Source organism: Corylus avellana, chromosome ca10 (assembly GCF_901000735.1).
Source record: "Corylus avellana chromosome ca10, CavTom2PMs-1.0".
NCBI lineage: Eukaryota > Viridiplantae > Streptophyta > Magnoliopsida > Fagales > Betulaceae > Corylus > Corylus avellana.
The window spans coordinates 13,286,785-13,312,146 of NC_081550.1; the positions used below are offsets into that span (position 1 = coordinate 13,286,785).

Below are 25,362 nucleotides of genomic sequence, written 5' to 3' on the forward strand. Positions count from 1 at the left end.
ATGCCCATCAGCAAGCGCCCAAGTGCTGCGCCGTAGGGTAGAGTATATGCCCGAGTGTGATCGTGCGCACTGGCCATGCGCTCGAGCGCACTCGTCTCTAAGACTAGCGTCAGCTCAATTTTTAGGGTTTTTAACCCTAGAGACCCCTATAAAATGATGGCTAAGCCTCAAGAAACGGAGGTTGGGAAACTAAGTCTGAATTTTTACAATTTTTCTCCCTTTAGTTTTTTTTTTTTTTTAGGTTTAGGTTTTATTTTCAATAATCATGTGGAGGTAAATTCTCAACTAAGGTTGTGATTTGTGTAACAGATGGATACAGTAGATGATTTAATTGATTTGTGTTGTGCCAATTACCACCTAAATTAATAGGCGAATATTCGGTACGTTTTACTCGCAAGTGCACGAGATCAAAGCGATAGTATAGGGTGCAAGTACGAGATCATTCCCACGAGGATTATTGATTTTGTTTAGAATAGTTTCTAAAATATCAATATTGTCAATAAATTGATATTATGAAAATAAATATAGATAATGAAAAGGTAGGGATTTGATATCCACCACTAATTATGCTCAATAATATAATAATATGTCAATGTTCCAATTATATTATGAATATTTAAAGTTTGCCAACCTAAAGGTATGGATGTATACTCCTTAAGTTATAGATTTTCCTAAGCAACAAATTAGGCATGGGTGTATACTCTAACTCTTTTCATTCTTAAAAGATTTAGCATGGGTGTATACTAAGTTGTTCTTCAAGAAAGCATAAATCTATAAAAATCGACAAGCACATGGAGCCTAGGGCATGGGTGTATACTTCCGGTTTTTCATGTTGATTAACCAAAGAACCCGTGAAAAAATTCTTTTGTTACTCTATTAAGCCCATCACTCGACATCCAAATTGACTTAAATAACTAATCCATACTACATGCATATAATGGCCAATCACACACATATGAGGAATTCAATAAAACAAGAATTAATCAAGTTAAGCATCACAATATGATTATCACAAAGGGGCCAATATTGAAATATTAAATAAACATAATTAGGGCTTCAATCTATCCCTACTAAGGAGTTTCGTTACACATGAGTTTGATGTTAAACATCATCATAAAACAAAATAAAAAAGAAAAGAAGAAACCCAAAAATTTAAGCTTGAAGAGCCTCCAATTCTTCTCCTTGAAATTGTGTATGGAATTATGTCTCATAAATTGTGTATTAAATTGTGAGGCTTAGAGGTCTATTTATAGGGCTTAGGAAAGTCCTAGAAGCCCTAGTATTCCTAGGAAATTTGGAGTCCAGCCTCCTAGTCCAATTAGGAAGTAATCCTAGTACAAATCGGAATAGAATTTGTCTAGATTTGCGTTCTTTTATTATGGGACGATTTTGGCATAGCCGAAGTCTGATTTAGGAAAATACTATTTCAGAATGATTTGTATAATTTTGAGTTAGATTTCCAATGCCACTAGAATCACCTCAATCAGATACTTGAGCTGAAAGTTATTGTCAAAATACTGAGACATGTGCAGAATTCAAATTTGAATCCAATCCGATTTTGACTCCAATTAGAGAAATTCCGATTTAATCATTTCCTTTATTTGATTAAACGTAACCACATCATATAAGTCATCTATTATGATTGGTTAAGCTTTACCATATCTACTAGGTCTTCCTCATTTGCCCTTTGAGCTTGGAATTTTTCCTAAAACGCTTTCTTTTCTTCCATGACCTACAAAAACACAGAAAACACAAAAACGAAATAAAATAGCACAACATAACAAGACTAAGAAATTAACAAGTGTAAATTAAGGGCTAAAATATGAATATTTTGGCACTTAACAACCCCCAAACTTACATATTGCTAGTCCCTTAGCAATACAAAACTCAAAACTAAATGAAGAACAAAAAGATAAATTCATCTTTTGTGGGATGTACGATTACATTTAGTTTATGCAACAAGCCTTTTAAACCTCTAGGCATTCCCTAAAGGACGAGTGAAGGCTCGTGAGGGTTTTCTAGAATTGTTACCCACAAACATTATGCTAAAGTCATGTTATCCAAAATTCAAGTGTCACCCAAAACCATGATTTTCATTCATTGGTAAGTTTAAAAAGACAAACTCTATCTTTACAATGAATTGAAATTTTAAAGTCTAATTGCTTACAAAAGGCAGGCAAAGGCATCACAAATTTGAAATAGTGTAAAGTGAACTAACACAAAAATATGAAGCTTTCAAGTAATTCCAAGGTGCAATGTCTCAGTATCTCAAAGTTCACTGAAATTTCCATCAGAATGAACAACAATGGCATAACTTTCTTTTTTTTTTTTTTCTTTTTCTTCTTGGTTAGGTTGTGCAATGTTTAGTTCCCTTAAACTTTCTAATTGACCCATGTAATGAGTGTTAAGTCAATGACTCCTAAACCAGGTGGTTTTTGGGCATTAGGTGTAAAGACACCCCTAAGGACTTACTAACTCGAGTCAAAATGGCTACGAAACCAAACTAACCATGACATTAACCAAATCAAAATACTTCACCTTTTGATGTGAACACTCAATGCTTAATGAGGCAAGATGTCCAGTTACTTAGTGAAAAGCTTATCAATGATCATTATATATATATATATATACACACCAAAGCATTCATCTAATAAGTCATCCAGTTTCACATGGCTCAAATTCCAACTTTTATACTCTAAACTGGAGCAACCATGCTGATTTCTCATGGCAAGCTCATGCTACAGGAAAGTATGCTCCCCAATCTCCTGAACTGCACCATCCTGAATATCCTTAGTTTGACAACTAATCTTCCTTGCCTTCATCTTGCAATTATCCTTCTCAAGAATTATTAGTGCAACATTTTCCAACTGCTCATATTGATGACTTAGTGGAGGGAGTGAACCAACTCATAGCAGCTAGGCATGCCCATACCCAGCCTCCTACACTCACGCACCTCATAAGTCATGTTCATATTGTTATCATCCTTCTCACCGGATAAACGATTGCACATTCAGTAACCATCACATGATTGATGAGGATGATGCTAGCAAGTCTTCACATGAGCATGTCCAAATCACCACCATACTTGAGAGTGAGAAAAAAGTTGTCAACAAGGTGGAAGAAAAAGAGGAGCAAATTGAGCCCCCGCCAACTCCAAGTTTGTCCGATGACAAGGAAGTGTGTAATGAAACTCATTTCTTCATCACAATCCGTCTTGAGACATTTCATGGACCCCAAGCTTCAGTTCTTCAATGTCTCAAAGAGCCATCTCATGCTCAACTTCTCAAGGATCTATGCACACAAGGTCATAAATCTAGGAACTATGTTCTTAAGAAGAATCTTCGAAGCAAGCAATTAGGCTAGCTGAGATGGCTAAACATCCTTCTAGAGAGATATCAAATTCTAAAGAAGAAAGGGTGGAAGGGATTGATTGGACACTCAAATGATCGGAGAAAGTGCGGTATTTTTTCTATTTTATTTTCCGTACTTCATTTTTGAGTTCTTTTCTTTTTATCATTTTATTTTTTGTTTATGACAGCAATTAATCTTTTGATATTTGATCATTTGAGAAAATATTGTTGTTAGTTTTTAACAGGTGTTTTGGTGTTTAAGTTTTTGGGACGCTCTAGCCTTTTGCACACTCAGTTATTTCCTTACTTCTAGTAATGTATTTCTCCATTACACATTGAGGACAATGTGTAATTCAAGTTTGGGGGTATGAAATCTTTTTGTTTATATGTTTGTCTTTTTGTTATAAAAATAATAATAATAAAAAAAATAAAAAAAAAAATAAAAAAATTGCTATGTTGTTGTTAAGCATGAGTTAGTTGTAGCTGTGGTTTGATTTTCATTGGCTTATTTAACATTATGAACATACCACCATGTCATTAGGAATCTATCTGAGTCATTTTACTCATTTTTTGGGCTAGAGAGACTTCACATGTTTTGAGTTGATCACCACAAGCACATTAGCATAGAGTCTATGAGATATCAAATTTGAACTGAATTATGTATATCTTGAGATTTTTTGGATGATTTGTTCATGAATAACCTTGGCTTGAAAATAAAATTTTTTTTTTTTTTAAAAAAAAAATCATTTTGAGTTTCTCATTGAGTAACCGAACCTCTTACCTCATTAAGCATTGAGTGTTCGCGTAAAAATGTGTGAAATTCAAGTTGGTTAATAGTATAGCTAGTTTGTCTTTGTAGCCTTTTTTACTTAAGTTATTAAGCACTTAGGGATGTTTGTACATCTAGTGCCCTAAAACCATTTGGTTTGGGAGTCATTGGCCTAGCACTCGTTACATGGCTCAATTAGAAAGCTTAAGGGAGCTAAACATTGCACAGCCTACACAAAAAAAAAAAAAAAAGTCAAGAACAAAATATATGCATATCTTGCCTTGATTGTTTCATTTGATAAGGATTCCAACGAATTTTGAGATATTTATCTTGAGAATAAATTGAAACCTCATGATCCAAAAACTTCTTGTGCCAAATACCCACCTAAATTAATAGGTGAATATTTTGTACGTTTTAACTCGCAAGTGCACAAGATCAAAACAATAGTATAAGGTGCAAGTACGAGATCATTCCTATGAGTATTGTTGATTTTGTTTAAAATTGTTTTTATAAATTAAAATACCAAAATTGTCACGAAATTGATATTATAAAAAGAAATAAAGATAAATGAAAATGTAGGGCTTTGATATCCACCACTAATCATGCTAAATAATATAACAATATGTCAATGTTCCAATCATATCAAGAATACCTAATGTTTGTCAACCTAAGGGTATGGGTGTCTACTTTTTAAGCTATTGATCTCCCTAAGCAACGAATTAGGTATGGGTGTCTACTCTAATTCTTTTCTTTCTCAAAGGATTTAGCATGGGTGTCTACTAAGTTGTTTTTAATAAAGCAAAAATCTGTGAAAATCAATAAACACATGGAACCTGGCATAGGTGTCTACTCCCAGTTTTTCATGTTGATTAACCCAAGAACCCGTGAGGAGATTCTTTTGTCACTCTATTAAGCCTAGAACTCGATCATTCAAATTGACTTAAATAACTAATCCATACTACATACATATGTTGATCAAGTACATTCATATGAGGAATTCGATAAAACAAGAATTAATCAAGTTAAGCATTACGATATGATTGTAGCAAACACGCCAATATTGAAATATTAGAGAAACATAATTAGAGCTTCAATCTAGCCCTACTAAAGTATTTAGTTACACATAATTAAAATAAAGAGAAAAGAAAGAACCGAAAACCGCTCATAGAAGTAGCCTCCAAATTCTCCTCTCCAAGCAAGCATATTAAAATTTGTCTATTGAATGGTGTTTTGAGTTGTGAGGCTTAGAGGTCAATTTATAGGGCTTAGGAAAGTCCTAGAAGCACTAGTAATCCTAGGAAATTCAGAGGTCTAGGTCCTATTACAATTAGGACTTGGAAATCCAAGTTTGGAAAGGAAAAGGAGTCCTAGCCGCCTTTGGTTTTTCCTCTAGCTCATGAGTACGCTCGATCGAAGGCGTAATGTGCTTGATCGCACACCTGCGATTGATCTCTATTGTTGGGTGTTCGAGCGCGGATGCACTCGAGCCTAGGTGTGGTGCGCTCGAGCGTTAAACCTGAATACTTGCTCTTGGTCCAAAACTTCTAGATTTTCCCAATTTTGTCCTTTAAGCCCGATACTTCCAGAATTGCTTCATTTTCATCAAAAACTTATAAAAAGACATAAAACACAAAGAGGAAGTAAAAGTGTACAAACTAACAAAACTAAGAAATTAACAAATGTAAATTAAGGGGCTAAAATATGAATATTTTAACACTTGTCATATTCTAATTTCATTTTGCACCTATCCGAGTATATGTTGTCTCAACTATCCATTTATGAGTTTTTTTATTTTGGATTCCCTAATGATTGTGATGATAATGTTTGTCTTATTAAGCTTGCTTATGAATGAGAACCATGGTTTGTGTGAAACGTTATTCTTTTCAATGACATAGCATGGATAATGTTTGTGGGTATCATTCATGTTAAACTCTCTCGAGACTTCACTCGTCTTCTAGGAGTTTAAAAGGCTTGTTGTATATGCAAAATGCAATCGTCTCTCCCATGACAGAGGATTTATGTTTCTTGCTTTCATTTTGTTTTTCGTTTTGTTTTGCTAAGGGACTAGCAAAATGTAAGTTTGGGGATATTTGATGTGTGCCAGATATTGCACATTTGGACCCCTTAATTTATATTAGTTAATCCTTTAGTTGTGTCGTAATCTAATGCTTTGTGTTAGTTTTATGTTTTTAGTATTTTTAGGTTGTTGAAGGAAAACTGTGCATTTAAAGTGAAAAATACGAAGTTTGGAAGAAAACTGGAAAAAGTGCCATCAAAGTAAGATCGAGCGCATCATCCCGCACTCGAGCGCATGTGTGCTCGATCCCAAATGGGTCACACTCGAGCGCACTCACGTCCACCAGCAAGCCGCAAGCGCCCAAGTGCCGCGCCGCAAGGGAAGAGCTACATGCCCGAGTGCGATCGAGCACACTAGCCATGCACTCGAGCGCACTCATTTGCCAAATATAACCTAGCGCTGTCTTTAGGGTTTTAAACCCTAGAAGCCTCTATAAATACATTATTAAGCTTCAAGAAAAGGGGGTTGGTGACAAAGTCAGATTTTCTATAGTTTTTATCTCTATAGTTTAGTTTTCCTTAGGTTTAGATTTATTTTTAATAATCATGTGGAGCTAAATTCTCAACTAAAGTTGAGGATGAAGCCCCATCGACGAAGAACAACAACACTTTTGTAAGTCAATATTATTCTGAGTTTATGGGTTTTAAAGTTTCAATTGTTTTGCTTTAATTCAATTATTGAAATTACTTTTGGATATCTATTGTGATTCTCGGATACATGTGATGTTTTAGGAGAATTTCATGTAATTGTTTGCTTGGATCTTTATTAAAATAAAATTGGATATCTATTTGTTTTTTGTTAGACGGATACAATTGATGATTTGGTTAAATCCGGATATCTTTTGTGATTTTGTACAATGGATGGATACATGAGATCTTTTGATTGATTTGTGAAGCATAACAAGACATACATAGGTTTGTATTTGTGAAAACTTAATATTTTATTGATAAACATGAATGTGTTGTTCCGACTTGGTGGGTGTGGATTCCACAACTTTAGTATTTTTATCTTATGATGATTTTTATTTTATTTAGTTTATGTTTGTTTATTTTCAAAATCAAAAACCTTTTGGAACCAGGTTAGGATAAAATTAGTTTATATTAAAATTGTTTTTTTTTTTAAAAAAACAATTCTCTGTAGGATCGACCTTGCACTTGTAAAACCCTTTATTGCAAACGATTCGTGCACTTGCGAGTACTTTTAAAACTCACAACAGTCTATCCCACGATAGAGGATTTATGTTTCATGTTTTCATTTTATTTTTAGTTTTATATTTCTAAGAGACTAGCAATATGTAAGTTTGGGGGTATGTGATGAGTGCCAAATATTTCATATTTGAGCCCCTTAATTTGTATTTGTTAATCCTTTTGCTGTGTTATAATCTAATGCCTTGTACTAGTTCTGTGGTTTTAGTGTTTTGCACGCTGTTAAGGGAAAATTGCAGATTTAATGCGAAAAATGCAAAAGCTGGAAAAAGACCTATCAACGAACGTGGGATCGAGCCAAGTTGCCTTATGCTCAAGCGCATCTGCGCTCGAGCCTAGCTGGGTTGCGCTCGAGCGCACCCACGCCCATAGCCAAGCAACCCGCGCTCAAGCACTACGCTGGGGGAGGACGCTACATGCTCGAGTGCACTCGAGCGCACCTAATGTGCAATCGAGCGCACCTATCAAACCTAGCTGCCGTTTACTAGGTTAAAACCCTAGAAAACCCTAGAAAAAGCCCTATAAATATAAGGGATTTCAGAGAAAAATATAGAGGCTGTTGAGTACGAAATTTTAGAGTAGAGAGAAGAAAGTTTAGGGTTTTCCTAGCCTTTGGTGCTCTCAATTTGGGGATTTCAATTCGTAAGCTTCTCAAAACTTTCATGGATTCAATTACTCTTGTATTATTTTTCAATTCCATGAGAGGCCAAACCCTCAACTAAGGTTGAGGATGAAGCCTCACTTATGATTAGCAACAATATTTTCATGTGATATAATATTTTCCAATTACATGAGTTTGAATTTCCAATTGTTCTCTTTCAATTCAATTAGTTGAAGACGTTCATTTAATTGGTTGCTTGGGTTTTCTGTCAAAAAAATTGGATATTCCTTGTGATTTATTTTACGGATATATTTGATGATTTGATTTAAATTTGATATTTTTTGTGATTTGTTTCACAGAGACATTTGATGATTTAATTTAAATTAGATATCTTTTGTGATTTGTACATGAATGGATACATTGGATGGTTTTAATTAATTCTTTGAAGTAAAGTATAACATACATACATATGCTTTTAAAAATATTATTGATCATGAGAATATGTTGCTATGATTTTGTGAGTGTGGATTCTGAAACCTTAGTGCTTCGTTACTTGATCACTTTCACTTTATTTTGCTTACGCTTTTGATTTCCTATTCACGGCAAAATTCAATCATCTTTTAGAACTATGTTAGGATTTAATTGGTTTAGATATATTTAGTTTCCAAAAATATAATTTCATGTGGGTTCGACCTCGCACTTGCATCCCTATATTGCAAAATGATTCACGCACTTGAGAGAACAATAAAATTTCACAACAGGTAATAACTACAAATCAGCTCATAGCTCGTGGTCTTGCACAATCAACTTAACATTGGAGGAATTACTTTTGCACGTTAGGGTGCCCCTATCTGCTAATTTAACTTCAAATGGCTCGCAATTCTCCACATGGATCAAGAGTCTTTGAGCAATACCTTCATCAGGAAAGTTATTGGTACTACCTGTGTCAATTAATACTGTAACAGGCTGGCGTTTGAGGAGGCAACTAACCTTCATGGTTTGTGGGTTTGAATAGCCAGCCAAGCCATGTACAGTACGAGTCACCTCACCTTCGTCACCAACATTATCATTGTCTTCTTTCTCAGACACTTCAATATCAACTTGCTTTACCAGCGGCTCAATCATCAAAAGTTTCCTTTGTTTGCATACGTGCCCTTGTTGCCACTTCTCATTGCAATGCCTGCAAAGCCCCTTTGCTGTTTTGTCTTTAAGTTCTTCCTGGGTCAAATGGACAGTTTTTCGTGTTGGTGTTGAGGAAGAGCCGCTACCTCCAGTGATTGGTCTACTTGACATCCGGGTTGTTCTGCGTATCTCTTCACTAAGCTTTCCTTCTTGTACTTGTGCAAAGGAAAATGCAGCTACTATGGTCGACGGCCGATAGGTCTTAACTTCTCTCCTGATATCAGGTCGAAGACCCTCAACGAAGGTACCGATTAGCTGTCGTTAAGACCAATCGTGGGCATGGTTGACCAAGCGCTCAAATTGGCTTTGATATTTGTTGATTGAGGAAGTTTGTCAGATCTTGGCTAGTTCACCATCGACGTCCCCAAATGCAGAGGGGCTGAATCGTACAAGAAGGCCTTCCACAAAGGTTGCCCATGTGGGAGTTCCACGGCTTGCCTCAAACCAATCATATTATTGGATGGCTTCAACTTCAAGATTGATGGATGCAATATCAACTCTAGAAGCTTCTGGCGTTCCATAGAAACGAAAAAAGTGTTCCGCTCTTGACACCCAACCAGATGGATCGTCTTCATCCCATCGAGAAAAGTTCAATTTCATGCGTGGAAAGTGAGGGTTAGTATTGTGGCATTGTGTAGCAAGTGGAGACCGTGGAGGGGATGGCCTTGTATTGTGATCCTCCTGTGTAGCAGGTGGAGACTGAGGAGGAGATGGCCTTGTATTGTGATCCTTCTGGATTACTTGCGTAATAAGCTCATTCAATTGCTTTATAAACCTAGAGTTGGATCGTGACTCTAATGGAGTTGCTTTCAGGGGTGGGAAATTACTATCGGAGGCTATTGAATAAGCTGTCAAATCAAAAATTTCTAGCACTTGCTTTTGGTTGCACGTGTTAGGCATACATTTTTTTTTTTAATTTTTTAATACAAACTAACCTATCCGCAGAATAACAGAACCTGGACGAAGGTTTATCTTAAAAATGTATCCAAACAGGGTAGGTCTACTACTAAACCAGAATAAATACAAAGCTTTAAATAACGATATCCTTCAAATGGAATAGGGGTGGACTAGAGTTCACTCGTTATTTTCTTCGATTAAACTTTCCCGCAACCTGGATTCATGCTCCGATCGCACAATCGCACAGACCTTTGTCTGTCACTCCAAAGCTATCCGCCGAATAACAGAATCTAGAGGTTTATCTTGAAAACGTATCCAAACAGGGCAGACCTGCTACTAAACCAGAATAAATATGAATCTTTAAATGAGGATTAGGATATCCTTGAAATGGAATAGGGGTGGACTAGAGTTCACTCTTTATTTTCTTCAATTAAACTTTCCAGCAACCTGGATTCATGCCCAGATCGCACAATCGCACAGACCTCTGTCTGTCACTCCAAAAATTTCTTCTCCGTTCGTCTAGGCAGCGTACCACCACTTCACGGCTCCCCAACCCCCACACGGTGGCGCGAGAACAGCAACGGGGGCAGAAAAATATGTAGACCATTCTCGTTTTGCTTTGTCTTTGTTTTTTTTTTTTTCCCCTTAGTCTCAGCACCCTAGAGAACCATAGAGAAAAATATGTAGACCATTCTCAGAGAATTTCGCGAGACCCAAACCAAACAGCCTCTAAATCTAAAAACCCCTCTTTCCTTTTTTCCTGGAAAGTTGTTCAACACCTAAATTTGCTTGCAGGTGAGTGAAATTCTCTCGCCTTTCTTTAATTATCCTGTGTTCTGCGATGGAACTGTATTGGACGGAAAGTTGTCCTTGCTTGTTAATTAGGGTTTTGGTTTGAATTCTTTATGATCCGGTAAAGTAAATGTGTGTGTTGCTAATTGATGCTGATTTGGTTTACTGGTGTTGTTTGTGGGGGTAAATTAGGGTTTCTGGGTATCAGAGCTGTGGCATTGTGTGATTGAGATCTAATTTGAACTTTTGTCTTGGCTGCCAAAGTTGCATTTTTGGTTTTGACGTTTTCTATGAGCCACATGCTCTTCTGTCATCTCTGCTTCGATATATTGCCCTTGTTTTGCATGGTCGTGTTCATCTATGTTCACAAATTGCTACTTTGTTGGCTCATTTATTGGAGTAGGTGGCAAGTCTTGTACTCTGTTTAGGCATAGGTTGGTTATGAGTTTGCGCTTATAGAAATTCCATTAAGGTGACCCATCAGTAGAAGTGTTTAACATGACTATGAGCTGGTCCTTTGAACATGGTGATGGTGCAGTGGCATGATAAGTGTAATGGGCATGTTAAATATTTGTTGTAATATGTTGGAGGATTGCATATGCTGGATGATGAGCCTGGCAAGTTTCCTTTATGAAAAAAAAGAAAAAGAAATGTAGCTATATGTAGAAACTTTTTTGATAAGTAATGTCAAATTATATAAAAAGCGTGAGGCGCCCCTAAGTACACAAGAAGTATACAAAAGGAACGCCTAGAAAGAGAAAACAAAAAGGAAACAAAGACCCACAAAATCCCAAAACAACAACCAAAGTGAAACCCCCACCCCCACCCTCACCCTTGAAACCCACCAAAAACTACAAGTGGACACCCCCAACATCACAACCCAAACCTCAGGAAACTCTTGCCTTTGTCATGACTAGTGCCTTAAAAATTAATGGAACATTCCAAGTTTTTTAAGTTCCCTATTACCTTGTGTCATGTTTGGAAGGAGTAGCCGAGACCTCTTGACAATGTTCCTTATCAAGGGCTGTCAAGAGATCCAACAACTATTTCCTATCACCACCACAGGAAATCCCCAACATAGGGCCAATCTCCATTGCTCGTAGCACAGTCTTGGATACCCCCCCTCGTGCTGAACCCTGAACTCCCCCTTGTGCTGAACCACATGTTGATCAAGGACCATCATTTGTTCCAAAGATAAAAGGGGAAGGCTAACTGGTGCAGGCCCATCAAACCGGAACATTCCCACAGAAGAAGCCAATATATATAGCAACTGATAGCGTATTTGTAACTGTTAGAGGCAGTAAGTTGCTAGCGGTTGGTGTTAGACATCCAAGAATGGCTTCATTTTTCAGAACATTCTCTCCTTTCATTGTTTCCAAGACATATAAAGAACCAATTTATTGGGTTCTCAAAATTGATTTTACCTTGTTACTTACGAAAATTTATTTATTTTTTTACTTATTTAAAAAAGGAGTGATTGGCAACTCTTCTTTCCATTTCTTAATACCATGCTAGCGGGAGTTTTTTTTACTATAATTATCCATTCTTCTTGATCGTAGGTTGGAGGGGTTACTTGGATTTATCATAGCATAAACATTTTCTTTTCTCTTTTTCTGTCTTGTTTCTGTTTCATGTTCATTTAGTGCAATTTGGTTCTTTTAATTTATCATTATTATCATCAGCATGATCTTTATCATCATCCTTATATTGTTATTATCTCCACACTAGGAATTGAATGTGCCCTGTGTGCTGTATCATTGTCCAAAATTTTGAAAATGCTATTTTGAAAATTTCCTTCATGGAATGAGTAACTAATGTATTTCTACATGATTGAGGACTACTGAATTGTCTTATCATATATGCCTACAATAAGTATTCCCATGCTTGGCAAAAATCAAGTACTTTTTTTTTAATTCCTTATAAAAAATAACTGGATGCAGATTCCTTTCTGTAAAACTCACTGTTGAAAGAATAGATTTGCATCTGTTCTGATGCATTAGTCAAAATCTGATATGTTCATTTGTTTGCTAAAGTCAATATAAGATTGCAATCATTGTACTTTTGGGTCCGGATGGTGCTTACGTCCAGTGATTATATCCTAAAGCATGCTCGAGTTTTCATGGAATAAAAATATATTTCATAAGCATGTATGTTCTCATTCTTTTGTTATTATCTTTATCTGGTTGATTTTCTAAAAATAAATCTCAGATCTTTTGGAATGGGAATTTCTCTTAGCATTAAGTGAGTATATGATTAGACAATCATCTGCATTCTTTAGTGAGTAGTAGGGGTTTGATCTTTCTCCCCTTATAATGATGGTTGGATTTGACTATGGTCAGTAGTTTACATGTGGACCTTCGTTTTGGATATGTGTGTGGCTGATTAGTTTTCCCTTTGCTCATTTCCCAATGGTTCTTTGTGAAGCAGCAGTGAGAGTATCATAGGATCACTCTTGGTGAATAACCATTTGTGGGATGCTCAGTTGGGCTGGAGTAGCATGTAGCTGATCCATGTACATCTTGTATTCTGTAGAATTACAATGAACCTGAAAATCTTAATAGAAGGCTGGATTTAACTTCTGTATGCTAACATTTTAGAAGGTAGTTCGAACATGCATTGAAAGATGTGCCTGATGCTTATCCTTGATGAAGGCGGATTCTTTTTCATCGAATGACATTCTTATCTTTTAGCATTTTTGAAACTGATGCAAAAATACTGAGTGATATGTTAGATATCTTTGGTAGCCATTCATCCTCACCTTTTTCTAATGGATTGCACTTTTTTGGCCATTTACAGTTGAAGGGATGGCAAATGATAGTCGATCTAGTCGCAAAATCAAGGATAATGAAAGTAGCAATTCAAAAGGGAGGCATAACGGTGGCAAAGAATCAACTACCTCGGGCTCTGCAGCATCAGATACATCTGGTGTAAGAAGGTCTACTAGAGAAGCATCACTGAAGAGAAAGATGATTCCAAGCCCTCCAAGTAGTCGGAAATCTGAGCGTCTTGATAAGCAGAGACCAACTCCACATACAGCCGATAGGAAATCTGAGAGAATTGAGAAAAAGGGGATGCTGACTCCTCTCAGGAGGTCTGACAGGGGTAAGAAGCTCTCCCGGTCAAGTTCTGGATCAAAGAAATCTGATAAAAGCTCGAGCTCAGCAGATGTGAAGCAGAGAAAGGAAAAAAAGGAGAAGACTGTGAAACTGTTGACACTGGAAACTAAAGAAGTAGGAAAAAGTGAAATAGAGGATGTGGAATCTGCACCGGTGAAAAAGAAGCGAATGGATGCTTGCACTTATAGGGCACTGTTTAAAAGACAACCAAAGAAGGTTACGGCAGCAGGTAACTGAGTTTTCTTTGCCCCCCATTTTTCTTTTTGATTACTCATTCTTCGAAGGCGTGCTCTTTCTTGGGAGTAAATGTATTGCAAATACAGGAATTTAGTTGAATGAAAGTGACAGTTTGAATGTAAAATGTTTTGCAGCTCCCCTTGAGGACAAAAAATTATGTATAAAAAAAAATGTTTTGCAGCAGTGGACTTAAGAATGCTTGGTTCTTTTAATCTGATGGTTGTTAATCCCAGTTCTCCTATGATAGAGCAGTTGTTCTATAATAGCAACTTCTGTTTTTGTTTTGCTTGTGTAAAACTATATTGTAAAAGAGAAATGCTCAATAAGTTCTCTTGCTGATTCTTTCTCTTTGCTGCTCGAAATGTAGTTCATCATGAGGAACAAAGTAGGCTGGATAAGTTCTCACAAGGAGGTAGCAGCAATTCTGGGGGTGAAGTTGATGGGGCCAATGAGTGCAGTGAAAGGAGGGAGGAGCAAGTTAGAGAAGAATCTGTTGGCGTAGCTTGTGATAGAGCTTTGGAGGGATCAAATTCTAGTTTACATAAATTCTCAAAGGAAACATTACAAGATAACAGAAGGGTGGAGTTGTCCCACCCGAGCCAGGGGCATATCTCCGCTTATGAAACTTGTGAGTCTTTAGATCAAAATGTTGTGGAAGTTTCTAAGAGTGGTGATTCTCAGCTGTCATCCTGTGATGCTGTGGCAAAAGATATTGGTGATGATACTGAAAGGGTACAGGAAAAATTGCAAACACCGGAGTTGAAATCTTCTGACAATAACTTGGAAAGGCTGCTGGAAGTCATACCTTTAAATAGAAAAAGAAAGTCAGTGGGCATGGATTCTGATGCTTCTGCAATAATGGCAAGTAAAGATACCTGCAGGCCAATTGCTGATGCCATCTCTTTGTTGCCATCTGGGGATGAAAGATACAATCTTGCTGAGAAATGTGGCACATGTTTTAAAAGACAAAGGTACTTATTTGCTCGAAATCATCCACTTTTTTTATTTTATTTTATTTATTTTTATTTTATATATATATATATATATTTTTTTTTTATGGTTGGTAGCTATTCTAAATTCTTTACAGTTTATGATGTCTGTCACTGTTGGTGCATATGGATATATGGTTTCCATTACTTCATCTTAGAGGTCTGGATTCTGAATTACCTGTCACTATTGTTACACCATGAGATATTATTTTTGTTAGAACTTTGACTTTGTCTGATGCTTGCTGCCTTCTTACCTTATATAAAAAGGTCTTAAGTTTATTCATAGTTTATAATTAAAACAAAGTGTATAATTCTGGCATTTTAAGTAATTTTAGCTGATCTTTATATATATGGCTCAGAAAAAAGCTGATGTGCGTGCATAGTAATGTGATCATGCTCTGGTTAAGTAGTAAGCATTTGGCTCAGTATTATCCTGGCTGTTTATGCCATCGCTTATAATAGCTCTCTCTTTCTATCTATCTATCTATCTGTGTGTGTGTGTATGTATATTTCAGTTGAAGTCCTCTACCAAGTGAGACATCTCTCTAAGTCTTTTAGCCATGAAATTACTTTTCAAGTTGAAATACTCCACCATGTGGCCATATGGTAGGCACTGGGCCCCATCAACTCATGAGTCGGGCCCACTTGCAATCTGCCATTCTTCCTTTTGTGATTGTAATTGCCTGGTCCTCATTACATTAAGCCTGAAATTCATGTTTGATTTTCTATTGAAATTTTACTATACTAGATATTCTTCCTACTTGATTGAATTTGCAAATGTATCAAGGCACTGCAATACAGCAACATGGTTTCCCTTTGCCCCAATTTTGGAGCCTTGCCTTACATTCTTGATGTCTATTGGTAAAGTAATGCAATTGACTAGCCACTTAAAACTTTTAAGTCCAACTGGTTACAAAATTGTCTTCAAGAGGGTGGATGTGACTTAGAAGCTGTACCTGATTTGTTGGTGTATGAAGTTTCTGACATCTGAATTGTAAAGTTCAAGAAGAGAGTGAAGGGAGAGAAAACAAAGAGAATGGAAAAAAGGTTTAGGACACTCGTAAAGGTTTAGGACATCTGAATATATATATATATTTTTTTTTTGGGATTAGGGCTCTCTTAATGGGTTCTTTTTGTGGGCAATGTTAGTTTTCCTGTGAATACTTCTTGTGTATTTAGGGCCGCCTTACGCTTTTTGATATATACAACATTACTTATAAAAAAAAAAAAAAAAAAAAAAGTTCAAGAAGAGAGTGAAGGGAGAGAAAACAAAGAGAATGGAAAGAAGGTTTAGGACTTTTTGGTGGAAGTGGAGTGTCTATTAGAGCACTTCTAGCCCAATTAGCATCACTAAAACTTGTGATAGACAAATTAGCAGCTGGCTTCTATAACAATCCTCGACCAGGGGTACACTTTAGATAATGCAAGATATGACGAACAACATCAAACTGAAGTTGACGAGGAGCATGTGTATACAACCTAACCACTTCAACAACATAAGTAATGTCAGGGCTAGTCACAATAGGATAAGTTAACTTCCCAACCAGTTAGCGGTATCAACCGATATTAGTAAACAAAGCACCTTGCTCACCATCAAGTTTAATAGTAGAGTCCATAGGAGTATCAGCAGGTCGAGTACCCAAGAGACTAGTCTCAGACGAAAGATCAAGAACATGCTTTTGTTGAGATAAAGAAATGCCTTGACAAGATCGAGAAACTTCAATCCCAAGAAAATAGTGAAGAACACCCAAGTCATTGGTATGAAATTGGTTAGCCAAATATCTTTTCAAATCACCAATACTTGTTGAGTCGCTTTGTTACGAGAATAGGGTTTTACGCAGAGTAATTAATATTATAATATATTAAATTATGTGATATGGTAATATATTTTATTTATGTTAGAGCATATGTTTTTTTATTTTTGATAAGTAATGTAGTATATATCAAAAAAAGCGCAGTGCGCCTCTAAGTACGCAAAGAGTATACATACGAAAACCCGCATTAGCCCACAAAGAAACCCCATAAAAGGACCCTAAACCCAAAAGAAGCCGAAAGAAACCCCGCATTAACCCACAAAAAACCCCATAAGAGCACCCTAAAACCCAAAAGAAGCCTAAAGAAACCTTGATGCCAAAAACCCAAATCAACCCTAAGCTCACAAGGCAAGCCTAAACCACCCTTCCTTTGATCCTACTAGAGCCACAACCTCTAGCCTCAAAATTAATGGAGTATTCCAAATTTTTGAGCTCCCTCTTCCCCTTAGTATTTGAAACAGAAACCCTCTCTTCATGGTACTGATCCTCTTCAATAACTGAAAAAAGATTCAAAAGGCGTTTCTCATCACCCTCAAAAGTCAATCCCAAAGTGGGAACGAGTTCCATTGCACCGAGCACCACCTCAGAATTGCCCTCCACCCCCACAGCTGGAGTATCCGCCACGACCTCAGCCAGCAAGTTCTTGTTCTTATTCAGTGGGTTACCTATTTTATTCTTCGCTCTCCGAGAATACCCCAACTGAGACTTGGAAACAGAAGAATAAATAGGTGCTCTACTCTTCGTCATTCTAGGATGAGAGAGGCGAAGTCTCGTACCTAGCTCAGTCGCCCCTGAGGAAGAACCACCAGAAAACCCTGGGTGAGCAGCCGTAGAGACTATAAGACTGGCTTGTGACTCTGCTGTCGGAGGACCCATCTTTTGAGAAGAAGTTGAAGAGTCTTCCTAAGCAACCAGGGTCGACGAGGATGCCTCGTTCACCTTAGTCAGAGAAGGAACAACAGTTCTCGACCCAAAATTTGTTATGATAGGATATTTACCTTATGGAATAATTACCTTTTAGATGAATGATTAATTGATGGTAATCAAATCATATAATTTGATTACCATACTTATTTTTATTTCCACATCTAGGGTTGTAATATTTTCTATTTAAGTGATGAAATAATGAAAACAAAAGCAGAAAATTATTCTCAAACATAGTGTTTGAAAAAGGTTTTAGGGTTTTTTTATTTTTTATTTATTTATTTATTTTTTAACAAATCTAAAGTTTCTTGGTTCCTTCAAAACCTAACAATCTATCCCATTGTGTGCTTGTAAAAAAAGCATTCACGTAACACGCTTTTAGAGATGATAATGTCATCCGCATAAACAATCAAGACAATGGCGCCTTAATGCGTTCAACAGAACCATCAGAAATATACTTAACAGTGTATACCCAGTGACAACCAACCGTTTACTTCCCAGGGGGAAGAGTAGTAAGCTCCCAGGCTTGATTCTTGTGAAGTGCACTCATTTCCTCATCCATGGCATGCTTCCATCCACATGATGCCAAAGCCCGCTTAGAAGAGGAAGGAATAGAGATAGAGGATAGGGCACATGCAAATGAATGCAAGCAAGAGGAAATACAATTGTAGGAAATAGGAGGAGCAATAGTGTGTTAAGTACAAGTACACTAACCTTGTCGTAAGGCAATAGGTAAATCTTCAGTATCCAAAGGAGAGGAGGATGGAGTAGGGACTTCAGACAAAGAAGATGTAGTGTCGGGGTTGTATGAAGCAACACGTCTATCTCGATATAGTCGATAAACTTACGATAGAGGATTAGGAAGGGAAGGTAAAGATAGCGGAAGAGTAGGAGAAGATAATGAAGACTCGCACTCACTACTAGAGATGAGGCCAGAGACAAACTTTGACCAAGTGAGAAGAAGGAGGTGGACTCAAAGAAGGTAACATCAACACACACAAAGTATCTACTAGACTTAGGATTGTAACAACGATAGCCTTTGTGAGTACGAGAGTACCCAAAAAAAACACACGAGCCTAGGGGGATAACTTATCTTGGTGAGATAGAAGGACATGACCGAAGGCGACACAACCAAACACAGGAGTAAGAGGAAAAGGTGCAAGATTAGGATATAAAAGAGAAAATGGAGACCTATAATTTAGGATACCGGAGGGCATACATTTAATTAGATGGCAAGCAGTGAGAGCAACGTCACCCCAAAAATGTCTATGTACCTTCATATTGAACAACAATATGCGAGCAACATCCAACAAATGACGATGTTTGTGCTTAGTAACACCATTTTGTTGAGAAGTGTGAGCATAATTAGTCTGATGAATAATACCATGATTACCACAAAAAATCTCATATAACAGGAGTATATTCTAATGCATTACCAGAGCGAAGAACCTTAATACACTTATTAAATTGAACAAGAATTTCATTATAGAATGTAGAAAAAAATATGGGGTAACTCAGATCTCTCTTTCATTCAAAACAACCATGTCATTCGAGAGCAATCAACAAAAATAACAAAATAAAGAAATCAATTCAAAATAAAAATGTAGGAAGGACCCTATATGTTTGTATGGACTACATCAAAAGACTTAGATAGACGACTATGACTACTACTTGGGAAGGAACTTCAATGATGTTTCCCTGACATATTTCATACTCTAAACTAGACACATGGCTCAATGCAGAAAATGCTGGCTTGAGTGTGGCCAAGGTTGAGTGACCCAAACGAAAATGCCACCAGAGAGAAGAGATGGTAGAACTCAAGATCGATGAAAAGAGAGAAAAAGAGCCATCAAGATCCATATCAGGCCATCCTTTTCATACCCTGAACTAATCATCTTCATTGTCTGGAGATCCTAAAGGTTACAAGAAGTAAGAGAAAACAAATTTCACATTTGAAGGCTTTAGTTAAAGAGAAATGATTGGTGTCTATTTTTCCTATCTCATCTTACAAATCAAGCTTTAGATTTGTAGACTTATATGGACCCTACAAATTTAATGGTTGATCTATTGAATTTGTAAGAGAATATGGAGAAAATATGGGCAAATTATTGATACCAATCATTTCTCTTAGTTAATTAGCTAACAAAAAGCAAATTAAAAGGAAAATCTAGAACATAGAGACTAGATGGTAAGGATAAATACTTATCAAAAAAAAAAAAAAAAGATGGTAAGGATAAATAATTTTTTGATAAATAAGTGATTCATTGAAAAGCGCAGAGGGGCGCAATCCTAGTACACAGGAAGTATACAAAGAAAGGCCTCACTAAAGGCAGAAAGAAGAATATAAAGATAAAAATTGAGATATAGTAGAAAATTGAGACACACTAAAAGCGTCGGCCCAATGGAACAGAGTTTGAATAAACAACTTTTTGAGCTCTTCCATTAACCTTTCTTGATCTTCAAAACATCTCCCATTCCGCTCTCGCTAAATAATCCACATGACGCACAGTGGAGCAATTCGCCACACCTCCTTATCTGAAATATTGCCTCGCTGACCGCGCCAACAAGCTAACAAGTCTACCACTCCTCTAGGCATGACCCAATTAACAACAAAAAGAGAGAACCATACTCCATAAAGCCCGGGCCACTTCACAGTGAAGGAGAAGATGGTTTACAGACTCACCACTATGCTTGCACATACAACACCATCCCACCACAATGATATCTCTTTTACGCAAATTATCCAAGGTCAGAATCTTTCCAAGAGTCGCTGTCCACACAAAGAAACTAACTCTCAATGGAACTTTTATTTTCCATATACTCTTCCACTGGAAAGAGGATGTCCCCAAGGAAGAAAGCTTACGAAAAAAAGGACCTGACCTCAAAGATATGTCGTTTAGAAGGAGTCCACCGCATACAATCCGACACCCCCATACGATTACGGAAAGTATATAACTTCCCAAAAAAGGCCATCACCACCTCTACCTCCCAATCCTGTACCGCCTGGGAAAAAGGAACATTCCACTGTATAACACCATTGACCAGCTGCATATGATACCTAACCCATGCCTCCTTATTACTCGCAATTCGAAATAATGCAGGAAATGCTTCCTTTAAGGACTGATCCCCGCAACAAAATATCGTGCCAAAATCTAATGTGGGAGCCATCTCCTACTCCAGAGGTAATAAATTTCGAGAAAACTTTCCACCCTCTTTGAATATGTTTCCACACCCCAACTCCATGAGGGCCCTCCACCACCTTGGTACACCATCCACCGTTCATACACCCATACTTAACTTCTACTAACAACCTCCAATACGCTTCCCTTTTCGTTGCATATCGCCATAACCATTTACCCAATAAAGCGAGATTGAAAGTGCGTAAGAGTAGCCTCCATCATTCTACTTAGCACCTCCATCACAATAACAAATAGAAAAGGAGATAGTGGATCCCCTTGTCTTATACCCCGGGAGTTACTAAAAAAGCCTGAGAGTTCTCCATTAATCAAAACTGAATATCGAACTGTGGAAATACAAAACGCTATCCAATTCCTCCATTTCTCTCCAAACCCACTTCGTTGCAATATGAATAGCAAAAACTCCCAATTCACGTGATCATACGCCTTGTCTAAGTCCAATTTACATAACAAACCGGGTTCACCATATCTAAGCTGGCTATCAATACATTCATTAGCTATCAGAACTGAATCTAGAATCTGTCTCCCCTTGATATATGCATTTTGAGATTTCAATATTATCTTATCTAACACATTTTTTAGTTGATTTGCTAGCACTTTGGAAATCAATTGATACACAATGCCCACCAAACTAATAGGTCGAAAGTCCTTTAACTCCTCCGCCCCTGCTTTCTTTGGAATGAGTGCTATAAATGTTGCATTAAGGCCTTTTGGAAACCTTCCCTTGTTGTGGAAATCTCTGAACACAACCATTATATCTTCTTTAAGTACTTCCCAACATGTTTGCGCAAAACCTAATGAGAAACCATTGGGGCCTGGGGATTTATCTCCTTGTAACTCCTTTACCACCTCTAGCACCTCACTTTCTTCAAAATCCCTTTCTAACCACAAACCTTCCTCACTTCCAATAGATTGAAACGATAAACCATCCGGTATAGGCCTCCAACTACAACTTTCAGTGAACAATTGCGTATAGAACTGAACAATGTGTGATATCAGTGGCTTCCGAAGACAGAACTATTGATAATTAAAGACTCAATGACATTGTTTCTCTTGTTTGAATTTGCCACTATGTGAAAGAATTTGGTATTCTTGTCCCCCTCCCTTAACCATAGAGCTCGAGATTTTTGACGTCAGCTTATCTCCTCACACAACAACAATCTCTCCAACTCCGAAGATAACTCATCTTTGCGCCTCCTTTCCTCCTCGTTCAACCCTCTACCTTCCCCACAGATGTCAAGCTCTCTTATAGCATCCAATAACACCTTCTTTCGTTCACCGACATGCCCAAAAACTTCATTATTCCGTTGTCGCAGGTCACCTTTCAAAGCTTTCAATTTGCATGATAGCACACAGCTGGGACTCCCATTAAATTGATAGGATTGCCACCAGGTTTTCACCTGATCCACAAACCCCTCAGATTTTAACCACATATTCTCAAACTTGAAGTGTCTTCCTCTTCTCTTCCTTTCTCCACAATCAAGTAAAATAGGAGAGTGATCCGACAGTAGACAAGGTAATCGTCTCTGAACCACATCAGGAAACCTCTCTTCCCAGCTAGGAGATAAAAGAAATTTGTCGAGTCTAGACCAGCAATGATTATTTGACCATGTGTATTGTCCACCCACGAAAGGGATGTCCATTAGGCCCTGATCAAAAATGAAGCTAGAGAATTCCCCCATAGGATTGGAAGACTGAGCAGCACCTACCCTTTCACTCGGATTTCTAATGGCATTAAAGTCTCCACCAATGCACCAAGGCACTTCCCACAAAGTCATGATGCCTACCAATTCATCCCACAATAGTTGCCTATCATTATCATCATTGGGACCATACTCACCTGCGAAAGCCCATTCGAAGTTATCACTGACACTTCGAAAAGAACATGCAATGATAAAACGCCCCACACAAACCTCCAACTTTTCCACCACCCTCTATCCCACATAAGCAAAATACCCCCGGAAGCTCCTTGAGACCCTAAATAACACCAATCCATATGTGCACAACCCCACAAGCTCCTGGCTATCTCCCTAGTTACATGCTGCAATTTAGTCTCTTGTAAGCACACAATACCGCTTTCCATTCTCCTATGAGGCCCTTAATCTTCATTCGTTTTTTCTCCACGTTCAACCCCCTTACATTCCAAGATAAAATTTTTGGCTTCATTAAACCACTGTTGAGTCCCGCCCTTTCCCATTGACCTTGGTTGGATGAAGGACACCTTTTCCAACAAGCTGAGAAGAACCATCAGCTAAAACAATTTGGTTTTCAATAGGAGTCAAATTAGAAAACAGAGATAATATAACAAATATATGTTTGTTAGCTCTGGAGTCAATCGCCCAAGACGACGCCGGGTCGGGTGGGGAAGAAGGAATCAGAACCAGAAGCTATATGTCGAGAAGAAGTATAAGTATGTTGTGACTTAGTAGTTCCATCAATGACCTGATGCACATAATTTGGCTTCCCATATTTCACCCAACAATAAGGTTCAATATGATTAGTACGACCACAATGATCACACTTCTTGTCACCACGTCCACCAGTACAACCACCATCACGAGAGCCACCATGAGAACCACCGTGAAAACCACCATGAGAACTACTATGGCCACCATTGCTCGAAACTAAAGCAAAAGGCTCCAAGGAAGTGATAGTGGAATGTTGTCGCAAGGATGAGCGCAATAATCAAGAATGAGCATTAGCAGTTGCAGGTAAGGTCTCACTAGCAAGAATTTGATCTTTGAACCCACATGGATCAGAGTCTAAACCAAATAGCAAGGAAACAATCATAAATTCCTCCCAATGCCGCTTATGTTGCTCCAAATCAGTAGTAAAGGGACAATATTGCATTAATTGATCCCACAAATTTTTAAGAGTACTCAGACAATGGTCTCTCAGACTGTAGTGAAAATTTTCTCCTAGATCTCATTTACCCGAGAAACATTACTTTGGTGTGAAAAGGATTCTACAATAAATTCCTAATTCTTTTTAGAAGAATCACTAAATTCAACGGTAGTAGCTATGTAGGGTTCCATACTATGCCACAACCATCCCATAACAACAAAATCCTCATGAGTTTTATCTCCCTTATCAGGTGGGTTGTCCATCAAATATTTCAATCTTCATTTCCCATGAAGGAAGATTTTCATAGCATGTGCCTAAGTTTGATAATTTAGAACATCCAATTTTTTCGATGTAATTGATTTAGGCATATCATTATTATTATTTTTTGATAAGTAATAAGTGTATTATCAAAACGCGTAGAGGGGCGCAACCCATGTATACAAGAGGTATAAAAGGTAACCCCTATTGACTAGAAAAAGATTTACAAAGCTCTAAGAAATCATAAAAGGTGGACTCATGCGAGTTCAACCAAGTCCCGCTCCAAGAGAACAAAGTATGTAACGCCAACTTCCTCAACTCAATCATGCCGCTCTCCTTATCCTCAAAGCTGCGTGCGTTCCATTCACGCCATAAACACCACATCAGACATAATGGGATGAACTTCCACATACGCAAAGCATGCTTATTACCCCATTGACCCCTCCAAATTTCCAAGATATCACTTATCTTTCGCGGCATAGCCCAACTCACTCCAAAGAGTTGAAAGAAAACACTCCACACCTCATTTGCAACCTCACAATGTAGGAATAGGTGGTCAATGGACTCTCCCCATATCAACGCGTTTTATGAGTGGATTGGTTTCTTAGATACCAAGTTGAATTGTAAAGTTCAAAACAAAGAGAATTTAAAAAAGGTTTAGGACTTTTTGTTGGAAGTCCCTTCACTGTAGCACATATTTATATTTAGGGTACATATAACAGGATTACAAGAATACCCTTAAGCTATAAGAATATAAAGCTAATATAAAATATAACAAGTTTAACACTGACAATTATAATCCATTATTGGATTATGATTTTTGAACATTCTGGCTTATATTCTTGTTGTCTATTGGTAATTAAGACATTTGACAAATGCAATCTTAAACTCATAAGTAAAACTGATTGATTTGAGAGATTGATTGTAATCTTTGATACTAGGTATGTGTTTAATTAGAAACTGTATTTCCCAGCCTGTTTTTACTTTTCTTATGTTTTATATATTTTGCAGAGTAGATCATGATTCAACAAAGCAGGAGTTCTGCTCTTGCAATACACAGTTAAGTGAGGAGTCATGTGACACGTCTATTAATAAGGTTGGTTTCTTTTA

The 25,362-nt window shown here is 37.4% G+C and overlaps 1 protein-coding gene across 5 annotated transcripts in view; it reads left to right on the top strand.

Annotated features, from left to right (window-relative positions):
- Positions 1-10,490: 10,490 nt before the first annotated feature.
- Positions 10,491-25,362, top strand: part of LOC132164272 (helicase protein MOM1) — a 51,175-nt gene continuing 36,303 nt past the window's right edge. For 3 of the 5 annotated variants that reach the window (XM_059574752.1, XM_059574754.1, XM_059574755.1), the window contains exons 1-4: positions 10,515-10,876; positions 13,670-14,218; positions 14,594-15,197; positions 25,264-25,348. In XM_059574752.1, coding sequence (XP_059430735.1) covers positions 13,678-14,218; positions 14,594-15,197; positions 25,264-25,348 — 1,230 coding nt within the window. In that variant the 5' untranslated portion in view covers positions 10,515-10,876; positions 13,670-13,677. Of the gene's footprint in view, positions 10,877-13,669; positions 14,219-14,593; positions 15,198-25,263; positions 25,349-25,362 lie in introns of those variants that run through there. The other 2 variants (XM_059574753.1, XM_059574756.1) reach the window with 2 other exon arrangements.